Consider the following 12,221-nt stretch of genomic DNA (forward strand, 5'->3'; position numbering starts at 1 on the left):
CATAATAGATGAAGAATAAATATGATGGGTAGAGAAGAGAGATGCTGTATTTATTAATGGTCCACTTTAAAAAATCATAGATTGTAGAGTGTAGTTTATATTGTGATGTCTTACTGATATAGAATTATAGGCATTATTTATAGATACTATGGGGTGGGACGCATCAGGCGCCCTGATGCGCGATTACTAACGTGGAATCCGCACTGGGAGCAAGACCGCTAAAGCCACGTCACGTCACCCTCTCCGTCGTCCAGGCGCGGGCGCGTCATTCGGCGGTCGAAAAGCACAAGCCCGATGGTGACACGAACGAGTTCATCGTCCTTTTAATTCGTCGTCCAAACCAAACCCGCGCAAGCCAATCTACCCCGGCCTAGTCTGCACTGCTAGTGTACTACTCCGTCAATATTTATTTAATAGATTAGAGGAGATAAGAGGAGCAAAAGACCCCACTTGCTTAGCCTCCAATCTAACCCCGGAGAACTACTGGAGTATCGCGCGGAGAGCGGAAGAGAGAGCAGAGGCTGTGGAGGCGGAGAGCGGAGAGCGAGCGGACATGGCGGCGGCGGCGGCGGCGGCGGCACCGGCGCCGGCGGAGAGCAATGTGGAGTTCATCCGCGCGCGGAGCGACAAGCGGGAGTACCGCCGGGTGGTGCTCCCCAACGCGCTCGAGTGCCTCCTCATCAGCGACTCCGAAACCGACAAGGTCTCTCCCTCCCCGATCGCTCTCGCTTGCAGAATGCTCGTCGGTTCATCGGCGATTCTCGCGTGATTTGGTGGTGTGGTGCGTATGCGTGTGTGCGTGTGTTTAACTAACCCCTAATTCCTCGGCGTTGCAGGCGGCGGCGTGTATGGAGGTTGGCGTGGGCTCGTTCAGCGACCCGGAGGGGCTCGAGGGCCTCGCCCACTTCCTCGGTCAGTCCACCGTTCGCTTCCGCTCCCTCCCTCCCTTCTCGTCCCTCGTCTCCGCTCACTTCGCTTCGATTTTCTCGATTCGTTTCGTGTGCGCAATCCGCCACCGGATTCGTGTAGTGGGGAATCAGAGTAGGCAGTTGTTGGGGGAGGGGGGGGGGGGGGTACTTGCGTGTTCGGTTCGACAGGACACCTGGCGCTTCCCTTTCTCTGCGATTCGCTTGCGCCGCATGGTGGATGAATCCCCTTTTGGGATCCGGCCGGGGTCTCGAATTGTCTCCCATGGAATCGGGATGCTCATTCCTCGGCGACCTTTCCCCACTGCTACTTTTGTGGGTCAATGACGTTTTCATAGGTATAAAGTTGAATGTACAATCCTTTTCTGCGAAGGAAATGCAGACTTGTTTTGGCCGTCGGATCATGCAGCTGACGGTTCAGATCATTGATGGTCTGATGAAGGAACTGTCATCTCTGTTCTTCAGCGTGATCCATTGAGGGCATCCGTGATTGATCGTACGGGACGCACATGATCGGCCTATGCTGTGGCTTCTGATGTACGAGCAGACGCCCTTTTATTAACAGGATGTACGAGCAGACGCCCTTCTATATTGCCTTTTTATTTCGTTTAGTCGGCACAATGTTATTCACGGATGGTCAGCTGGCCAGACTGTAGGAAATAGAGCGGGTCATTCTTCAAATAATTTATCTTGCTCTGCTCCTGCACGTTGTTGCCTAGTAGGATTTTTGTCAGCTTGCTCACAAAAATGTCCCTTTACCTTTGTCTATATATGTACAGAACCAACGCATTGATTTTGACTGGTGAGTAAATTCCACCTTTTAGTGATAAAGGATCAGTCAGCTACACTCGCAGGGGTGCACCAATTCAATTGGCTCACTGGTTATCGTAAGTCCTGCGCTACACCTAGTCACCTACACATGGGGTACTGTACCAATTCATTGCAAGTACTTGGGGGGGGGGGGGGTACTTTCTGCACATTCGTGACAGTACCAACCCTACGTATGTGAAGGTAGCGGTGTAAGTGGCTAACCCGCGAAACCCACTTATAGGCTAAAATAAGCGCGAACCCGCTTATTTTTGATCTATAAGTGGGTTCGCGGCTGACCCACTTACACCCCTATGTGAAGGTATACTGCAGATGAAGCCATGTAAAGTTAAATTGAAATTCTACCCTAGAGAGTTGCATAGTTTTCTAAATATTTTGTTTATCATCTAAAGGCAAAATGTTTGATGAAAGCAAACTGTACTGGAATGGACTATGGAGAAAATGATTAGCATGACAAATGTTAGCCCGGACCCTGGACTTTAAAATTCAGTAATCATTCAGGCATCCTTTGGAACACATAGATTAATTCTTTGGGAATACGTGAGGGGCACATCTTTGTATTAAGAAGGAATAAAAGTATTCTTTGGAACACATAGATTTCACAGTAATTATATAGTATTCTCACACAATTCAGTTCAGTTCCTGCAGGAATTAAGAAAATTCCTGGATTGACTTAAAGTCTTTTATCTGTTTTCTTGTCTTGATTTATTGTCGTGGTCTTGTTTGCAGAGCATATGCTATTTTATGCCAGTGAGAAATACCCTGGGGAACAAGATTACACGAAGTATATCACAGAGGTACTTTCAATTAATCAACTCTAAATATAAAGAAACACCGGTCTTCATTTCATTTCATTGTATTTTGGGGTAAAGTATTATTCACACAATATCATGATATGCTGACACAACCACATCAGATTTGTATGAGATCAGCCCAGTTTCAGGGTTACCTACATCATATTTAGATGTCAGATCAGTAGAAATGTAGCAAACAACGAGACAATACAAGAGAGGATGAGAAAGGGAAACTGGTTTGTATGTGTGCAAACTGCAGACCAACTGCTATTTAATATTTGGTTGTTCCCCTAAAGTCAGGTTATATCCCATCGTGCTCTGTTGAAGTCAAATCCCATGCTTGCCAGCGTGGCATTATGTCGTGGTGACGTTTAAGAGGAGGGGCAGTGTCCTGATTAGCAATAACATTTTAATCCTCATCTTGTCATCTGTCGCAAGTTGTTTAAGAGCTACACCTTGCACAATTTCTCGAACATCAAAAAATATTTTAATGCTTGGAAATCACATACCTAGACTATATTTTTGACAATTGTTTGATGTGAAAAATATCAGCATGGTGGCTCTTGCAATGCCTACACAAGTTCGGAGACAACAAATTTCTATTTTGATGTCAATGTGGCCAATTTTGAAGAAGCATTAGACAGGTAAGATTTTTTTGGTAGTGCTTTTAGTTCATTTATTGTATATGTGTGTGCGTGCGTGTCTGCGTTGAATATGGTGGGGGTTTGTTCTGAAGATTGTCATGCTTTTTATTGGAAAATAACAAATTGGTGGCTCGGTTGTGCAGATTTGCTCAGTTTTTTATTAAGCCATTGATGTCGCAAGATGCTGTTCTTAGAGAGATTAAGGCTGTTGATTCTGGTAAGTTCTGATTATTCGCTTTGCACATGGTGATTGGTGATGCTATTTGTATCTAACATCGTATTATGCTTCTTATAATGTGGGTAGTTAACATGACATAACTACAACCCTATAAAAATCGCTTCAAAACTCACAGTTGTTTAATTTGGAGTAGCAATAAGCATATATTTTGGCTAACTTTGCTTTGTTTCGTCCTAGAACACAAGAAAAACTTGTTGTCTGATGGCTGGAGAATGTATCAGGTACTGCAACATTTCAAATTTGGTAGTTGATGTGTCATGTATTCTTCCTTGCAACACTGTGAAATCTGTATGACTGTATCAGAAGCTACAACCATTAAAGCATAGGATTATGTATCCTTTTCACTCACAGAATATGTATATATTCTTTATTTACAAGGCATGTTTCCTTATATAAATATATATATAAACAATTGGTGAGACTATACACACGTTAATGGTCCTCCAATAAAAAAAGAAAGTAAAAAATAGCATGTACAGTACTTTCCATTCCTTTGCTTTGAATCTCATAGCACATGCTTCACTATTACCTAATTTTCCACTTTTCCCCATGCAGCTCCAAAAACATCTGGCTTCAAAGGATCACCCCTATCATAAATTCAGTACTGGTATGCAAACAGTTGTGTTCAGAAATTGTGAACTTCTGACCAGTCAGCCTTTATGATTAATGGGTTGCATTTCTTGTGAGAAACATAGTGAAGATTCAAACAGGCTAAAATCTAGCCATTATATTAGCTTTGCAAATCCCAATTTTCTTCAGGTCACATTGAAATATGATACATTTATTCATGAAAATAGAGATGACAAGTCTAAAATCTAAATTCATATCAGATAATGGTCAGTTGTCCTATCAATTGCTGTGCATCGTAATTAGCTACTCTCTTATGGTGATCATATCTTGTTTGCATGAAATACTATTTGAATTTAGGAAACAAGTTAAATGTTTTGTTGTTTTCTTATGCCTAATTTGTCATTTAATGCATCAGGGAGTTGGGAAACGCTAGAAACAAAACCAAAAGAGAGGGGATTGGACATTAGACAGGAGCTTCTGAAGTTCTATGAGAATTATTCAGCAAACCTGATGCACCTTGTTGTTTATGGAAAGGGTAAATATTACTGGTTAGTCCATTCTCACACAAACTTATCTGTTACTGAGGTTTTTTTTTTTTGGGTAGAGAGCCTGGATTGCATCCAAAGCTTTGTTGAGCGCTTGTTTAGTGACATCAAAAACACTGATCAGAGAAGCTTCAAATGCCCAAGTCAACCTCTTTCAGAGCAGCATATGCAGGTAGAAACTTGAAGCAACACCAATTGTGGTAGATGGAGAAGTTGGAATACTTGCAGCAATCACTAAAAATAAAATATATGCGATGGTTCGGGAAAAAAAATTGATGGTAAATAACATGAAATTTGCCGTGCAGCTTGTTATCAAAGCAATCCCGATATCTGAAGGCGATTACCTAAAAATATCATGGCCCGTTACACCCAACATCCACTTTTACAAAGAAGGTCCTTCCCGTTATCTGAGTCACTTAATTGGGCATGAAGGCGAGGGATCCATCTTCCATATTATAAAGGAACTAGGCAAGTACATTCACCAGTTGATTGCTGTACCACACTTTTGCCTTCCTTATCTACTCATAGTCACTCTAGTTTATTCTTTCTACATGTGACATATGCTCAATTTTGACTACTTTAGGATGGGCTATGAATTTGTCGGCCGGGGAGGGCAGTGACAGTGCTCAATACTCCTTTTTTTCAATTAGCATGAGGCTCACCGATGCTGGTCATGGTCAGCTTCTATCTTTAATTAGAACTAACATGGCTATTTTGTTTTAAGCACATTTTGTTATTATTTAAGCCTCTTGCGTGCACATGCAATGATTTCAGAACACATGGAAGACATCATTGGCTTGGTCTTCAAATATATTCTTCTACTAAAAGAAAATGGGATCCATGAGTGGATCTTTGATGAGGTAATTGAAAAGAACATGGACTTACGCAATTTGTAAATCCATGTTTTATGGTTAGAAGTTCTGATACTTGTATGACTTTCTGATATTTTCCTCGAGAGATCCAAAATTACCCAAACAAGAGTTATTCCACATAATTGAGTTTCTTATCTTTGCATATCTTTGATAGGAAAAGTTTTCTTTAGCAACGTCAGTTGACTTTTTTGGGGAATATTTTACTGGTTTTAATCATTCAGTGAATTCTATAACGAATATAAATTTTGGTTAACAAATGGTATATTTTCCATTTGAATTGGACCTGTTAGTTTTGAAAACTTATGAGGGTTCAGGACAGATGTCCTTCTAATTCTGGACAATAGACTCTATCAATTAATGATACACTACAACCATTTGTATACGAGTCACGCTCCAAAAAAAAAGAAACATTTGCATGAGTCGTACTTTCTTTTAGCAAGACCTCATTATGTTTCAATTTATCATCTCATCATCAACTTCACTTATTTATAGTATCAATCTTTTTCTGCATGCCTTAAGCATATTGGGATGATTTAAATAGATAAACTAAATGTGATGGTAACATGTTTTTGGATGTGTTAGCTTGTGGCGATAAATGAAACAGAATTCCACTATCAGGACAAAGTCCATCCAATCAGCTATGTGACAGATACTGTCTCAACCATGCGGGTATACTTCTCAATACCTCATTAAGTACATAATGTATCGTTTGCTATTCCATATGATCAATTCTATTCATTACTGATACACCTCCAGCAAAGCATTATGTGATAACACCGATTACCAACTATTCTATCGTCTAAATTTTCTCTGTTGGACTGACATATGTTGGAGAAATGCACCTTTCATCTGTAGTCCATTAGCTATCTTCAATATGAAAGATCTTTTGGACTGCTTGCAGTTATTCCCACCAGAAGAATGGCTGGTTGGAGCATCACTACCGTCCAAGTATGCTCCAAATAGAATAAATATGATACTTGATGAGTTGTCAGCTGAAAGAGTAAGGTACATTTATGCAGTTCACATGGCAGCATTGTTTGTTCCTCCTATCTATTTACAGTATCTACTATTTAGGTATCTCAACACACAAACATTTCTGAATTCGTTCTTTTCTGAAGTAAAAAGTGGTAATAGGTTTAAGAATTATGCATCATTATTTGCCATCCCTACTGGTTTCAACTTCTTCCAGATATGCGACCTTAGAAAGTTATCCCTACTGGTTTCAACTTCTTCCAGATATGCGACCTTAGAAAGTTATGCCCAAAATTAGTCATTATATTTACTTGCCCACTTATTTTCTGACAAGCTGACAGATATCCAGTTTGGCACTTAAAATACCATATGAAGCTAAATATTGTGACTTTCCTCTTCCTTTTATGTAATATTTCTCTCTCCCCGTCTCCAGGATACTATGGGAATCTAAAAAGTTCAAAGGATCTACTGATTCTGTTGAGCCATGGTATAGTACAGCGTATTCTGTTGAAAATGTTACTCCTTCCATGATACAGGTTTGTCCTTTTTGAATAATCTTGATTTTTTGAACTAGAGTTTTCCTCTTATCTTATTGCACATTACATACTGTTAGAATGTGGACACTTGTTATAATCCATAGAGATAATATGCTAGAACATATTGTCAGTGATTGTTCTACTTTGGCAGCAATGGATTCAAAAAGCTCCTACTGAGAAGCTCTGTATCCCAAAGCCTAACATTTTCATTCCAAAAGATTTATCGCTCAAAGAAGCGCATGAAAAGGTTGGATTCAGATCACCTCATCTGTGTTTTTTCCCCACATTAGCACAGTTCTAAATGAATTGCTGAATCTTGAATATAGTAAATATCTCTTACAAAATAAATGTTTGCAGGTTAAATTTCCAGCAATATTGAGAAAGACACCACTTTCACGGTTGTGGTATAAGCCTGACATGCTGTTCTCCACTCCAAAGGTTCACATTATAATTGATTTCCACTGTCCGTTAACAAGCCATTCCCCCGAGGCAGTCATTTCTACGAGTCTCTTTGTTGATTTGTTAGCTGATTACTTGAATGCATATGGTAAGCACCACTTCACAAATAGTGTAAATATTAGCATATTTATCCGTACATTAATAACCCATTTGGGTATTACTACTCCCACCAACTGTAAGTTCAAACATAAATTTACAAAATGTTTGTGCCTTTTGCAGCGTATGATGCTCAAATTGCTGGTTTATTCTATTCAATATATCGCACTTCTGCTGGATTCCAGGTTTAGTCAGTGAACTACTTTATTGTTCTCATTTAGTTTCCAAGGAGTGTTCCAGCCAAAAAAAAAAAATTCATTGTAAAATTGTTATGCTGTCTGATAGAATTGTCATGCATCATGAGGTTGCTTTATTAGGACAGTTTGAATTAGAACTAAAAACATTTTTACTTTCTATGTAAGGTCTCAGTAGGTGGTTACAATGACAAAATGCGGATTCTGCTAGATGCCATTATGAAGCATATATCTAACTTTGAAGTTAAACCGAACAGGTTTTGTGCCTTGAAGGTAAGTAGATTTAGTTATTTTGGAGTTTAGGTTTCAATATTTAATTGCTCTTTGTTTTAACTTTGTGTGCATCAATTTTTTTTTCGATCACTGGATTTTACTTTCATTAGGCAACTGTTATCTGTCAACTTGTAATTGTTAGACGATCAAAGCTTAGTTGTGTCAAACTTTTCAACTTATGGACATGATATTGTGGGAACCAAGAACACACAGGATGATTATATGATACTCTGAGTACATAATTAAGATTTATTTGTTCTTGTTTGTTGCTTGGTGTTTACCGTGTTACGGATTTGATGTGAAAACAAGGCAGCCTTACATCACATGTATAACTTGCCGTGCAGAAGATTTGGGTACAAATCTATTCTTAAAAGCCGCAGCAATCTAGACAAACGGGTGAAAGCAAACATCACAAATAACAGTTCTTACTCCATATCCTAATTTCGTAATCTTATTAATGTTTTCAGTTCTGCATGCTGTATTGTTTTGTACCTGCCAGAAAATTATCCAAGATAGTCAGATAACTTGTACTTGTTTGTAATGAGCTTTGTTCTTGGTCTGTTGATAAATATAGGATAACAGTCTCTGCCATGGACCAGTTAGGATCTTTTGAATACAATGTCGTTTTGTTTCATTGATTTATTTCATCCTACCACCACAGGAAACTGCTGTCAAGGACTACCAAAATTTCAAGTTCAGCCAACCATACTCTCAAGCTTCATACTATCTCTCGTTGATATTGGAGGATCAGAAATGGCCTTTGGCTGAGAAACTTGAGGCTCTTTCTAAGCTTGAACCAGATTCTCTTGCAAAGTTCATGCCACATTTGCTATCGAAGACATTTTTGGAATGCTATTTTCATGGTTAGGCAGAAGTTCTTGTTAGTCGATTCATCATGTAGATATATTTGCAAAGGACTGTAACAGGATGAATTTCCAGTCATACTTATTGATTAACTTTTCTCCTTGTAGGGAACATTGAACCAAATGAGGCAACATCTATTGTCCAGGAGATTGAAGATACTATATTCAATACCCCTAATTCTGTGTTCAAATCAATGTCTCCATCACAATATCTGATTAAAAGGGTTATCATGCTTGAAAATGAGTTAAAATGCTACCACCAAATTGAGGGCTTAAATCAGAAGAATGAAAATTCATCAGTGGTCCAATATATTCAGGTAAATGTCCCTGTGGCTTGATCTTTAGTGCAAGGGATGCAATGCAACTACTATTAACGAAAGCAACTACTGATCCATGATCAGTAACTTCAGAACTAATGGTGACCAAATTGATTACAAATTGTTGAACTTGTTCCTAAAATTCAGTAGACTTGAGAGTTACCTACTTCTAATTGCTAAAAATATTATTACATGTCGTACTTGCATGCAAAGTAATATGAAGTACTCAAATTCAACCATAAAACTAATTCAAAGTACAATTACTTGATCAAAACAATCTGTTAGTGTGAAATTCCTGAACAATTTCGCCTAGAATGAAAAAGAATTCATCAATAACTGTAGCTTATACGAGCAACAATGGGGGCATCTCTTGTCTAGTCAAAAGGTATCTGTTTCACAGATTTACTGCCCATAGTCATGTAATTTGTTTATTCCACTTCAGATCCAAGTCAATTAAATTAAATTCCTTTTGCTGGAACTAATGTTTGTGATTTTATATGGAATGTGCGTGGTGACACTTGGTTTTGCTCCTGTCATTTGTGCTACTCTTTTTTACTATATGCCCCTGAAAGAAATGCGAGGGTCAGACTCATGGATATAATCGTCGCTCTACTCAATGAATCATCGTCTCCTATTTGCTCTTTAACTATTCTTGAAAAACATACCCTGCAACAAAATCATTGCCTCTCTTTTTCTAGTATTGTTTGTCAGGAATCTTGTTGCTTACAGACTGTCAAATTTAATAAAAATCTGAAATAAGAATATTAAAAATTTATAGAATTAACAGAATTCATAGACACTTCACTCTTGGTCGCTTAGCACTGATTGAAGTTAAGAAGTAGGTTGCTTGTGACTGAACCAGCACAAGGGACATGACACATTGTTTCCTTCAGTGGCTTTGCCGGACTGAATCAGAAGGACAGGTTTGATTATGTTCTATTGATACTTTTTGGAGAACTAGGGCATATGCTTGAAGATGCGATTTGTGGGTTGTGAGTACAACATTTGACATAAAAAAAAGGAGAACAAGGATGCAATTTGTGAGTTTTGATGAGTTTAAGATGTAAAGTCTAGCTTTTTGGGGCCCCATTTTCAGTTTTTTCTTCTAATGAGGGCTATTATTTTACAAGTCGTGTGATGTCTCAATAATTTGAAGTTTGAAAAGTAAAAAATGTTGATGTTATGTAGAAAGAAGCATGTGACGATGCTAAGCATGTTTATATTCAGGTTCATCTGGACGATGCCCTTTCAAATATCAAACTTCAACTGTTTGCTTTAATTGCGAGCCAGCCTGCCTTCAACCAGCTGCGAACTGTTGAGCAGCTTGGCTATATAGCAGGTCTTTCTTTAAGGTGAGCGGCAGAGGTTTGCCTTAGACTTGTTGCTTCTTACTTTGCCATATTAGGAGATACATAAATATTTCCTGTGAGGTTGACCATTTAAATCCTAGCTTACAATGAATATCCTCGTTCATCAGATCTGATTGTGGAGTCTGGGCACTCGAGGTTGTTATTCAGTCCACAGTAAAGGTACAGGTTCAAGGCTAGAGTAATTGATAGTAGTATGATTGTTGTTTACTGCTTTCTCTAACTGATCTTATGTTGAATGCCTAGGATCCTTCACATCTTGATGCTAGGATTGATGAATTCTTCAAGATGTTTGAAAGCAAAATTCATGAATTGTCAGACAAGGATTTTAAGGTTTGTAGCCTCGTTGAATCGAGTTTTCAAGATTTCCAAACTTTCATGAAACTTCCTTTCTTTTATCTTCCTTAAGTGCTCACATGTTCTTTTAAACATTCATTTCTGTGCGGTAAACTTCCACATGCACAATTGTATACAATATCTGGAGGGGTTGTAATCGATAAAAGAGCAGTGATATATGATGCATTATAGTTGAATTTACCTATATTTTTATGCAGTATGCTCTATAGTATTTTGATCACTAGATGTACTCAGTTGGAGCACATTACTACTAGGTGGTTCTTTACACATCAATGCGGCTGGGGTATTGACATATGGCATTCTTTTTGTAGAGGAATGTAAAATCACTTGTCGATTCGAAACTGGAGAAATTCAAAAATTTGTGGGAGGAATCCCACTTCTATTGGGGAGAGATTGAGGCAGGAACTCTCAAGTTTGACAGGGTCGAGTCTGAGGTTAGTGCTCTGTTTTCAGCAAACAGTTAATTGTTGGAAAAAATGTATCGAATTAATGAAAACAAGTTATTGGTTAACAAAAAAAAAATCAAGAACAGATTAAACTTGGTAAAGTTTATTTACAGGAAGCATATGATAGAGTTGTGCATTTAACTGTTCTGCAGGTAGCTCTTCTAAGAGAGCTGAAGAAAGAAGAATTCATCGAATTTTTTGATCAGCATATAAGAGTTGGTGCCCCTCAAAGGAAAACTGTAAGCGTGCAAGTCTTCGGCGGCGAACATTTGGCAGAGTTCAAGAAGGCCATTGCTGAAGCTGATATACCCAAAACTTACCGAATCACTGACATATTCGGCTTCAAGCGATCCAGACCTTTGTACCGCTCACTGAAGGGAGGGCCAGGCCGGATCACAATGGACTGACAGCTAGAATTAGTTACTCTCTTATAGTCTTATTCTTTCTCGCGGTGATATATAGCTTGTGTATATGCATGAACTGAATTTTGACGGGCATTTTAATGGCCGGAGTATACACGATTGCTATTCTTATGGTATGATTCACCAATGCACGTACTTCCGAATGAAATGTAACAACTGTACAGACTACTAGAGAGTAATGCACAAACTTGTATAATTGTCTTTCCTTTTGAGTTCTAACAACTATACACTCTGTACAAACACACGAGCAATTGATGCACAAGGAGACGCCCTGAGGGAGCTGAGAATAGCAGTCGTACACTTGTACGCCGGCGAGGCGGCCAGCAGGTGCCACCATCCGCGCACGCGTCACCAGACGGCTTTTGCCTACGGCGCCACGCTCCTGCGGCGGCCAGCGCCCCACTCGTAGCCGCGGCGGTGCCAGCGGCAGCGGAACGACCCGCGGTGCGCCGTGGGCGAGCACACGCAGTAGTGGTGCGGCTGAGCCTGATGAGGCTGCTCC

At 39.4% G+C, this 12,221-nt stretch overlaps 1 protein-coding gene across 1 annotated transcript; it reads left to right on the forward strand.

Annotated features, from left to right (window-relative positions):
* The first annotated feature begins 346 nt into the window (after positions 1-346).
* Positions 347-11,924, forward strand: LOC127763008 (insulin-degrading enzyme-like 1, peroxisomal). The gene is made up of 26 exons (XM_052287566.1): positions 347-703; positions 837-912; positions 2,484-2,551; positions 3,101-3,192; positions 3,336-3,409; positions 3,608-3,651; positions 3,986-4,037; positions 4,416-4,535; positions 4,605-4,717; positions 4,851-5,013; positions 5,129-5,221; positions 5,320-5,405; positions 6,000-6,086; positions 6,319-6,422; positions 6,823-6,925; positions 7,077-7,172; positions 7,283-7,472; positions 7,604-7,665; positions 7,843-7,947; positions 8,609-8,810; positions 8,919-9,127; positions 10,355-10,479; positions 10,605-10,656; positions 10,741-10,827; positions 11,163-11,285; positions 11,450-11,924. The coding sequence occupies exons 1-26, from the start codon at positions 554-556 to the stop codon at positions 11,702-11,704; spliced, it is 2,931 nt and encodes a 976-aa protein (XP_052143526.1). The 5' UTR covers positions 347-553; the 3' UTR covers positions 11,705-11,924.
* The last annotated feature ends 297 nt before the right edge of the window (positions 11,925-12,221 follow it).

This window comes from Oryza glaberrima, chromosome 1, assembly GCF_000147395.1.
Source record: "Oryza glaberrima chromosome 1, OglaRS2, whole genome shotgun sequence".
NCBI lineage: Eukaryota > Viridiplantae > Streptophyta > Magnoliopsida > Poales > Poaceae > Oryza > Oryza glaberrima.

Bases quoted from the DNA above. Each gene is read 5' to 3' on its own strand.
- LOC127763008 (XM_052287566.1), top strand. From the start codon at position 554: ATGGCGGCGGCGGCGGCGGCGGCGGCACCGGCGCCGGCGGAGAGCAAT. The intron at 5,222-5,319 runs GTCAGCTTCTAT...CAATGATTTCAG, and splicing joins GCTCACCGATGCTGGTCATG to AACACATGGAAGACATCATT. The intron at 8,811-8,918 runs GTTAGGCAGAAG...TTCTCCTTGTAG, and splicing joins TTTGGAATGCTATTTTCATG to GGAACATTGAACCAAATGAG.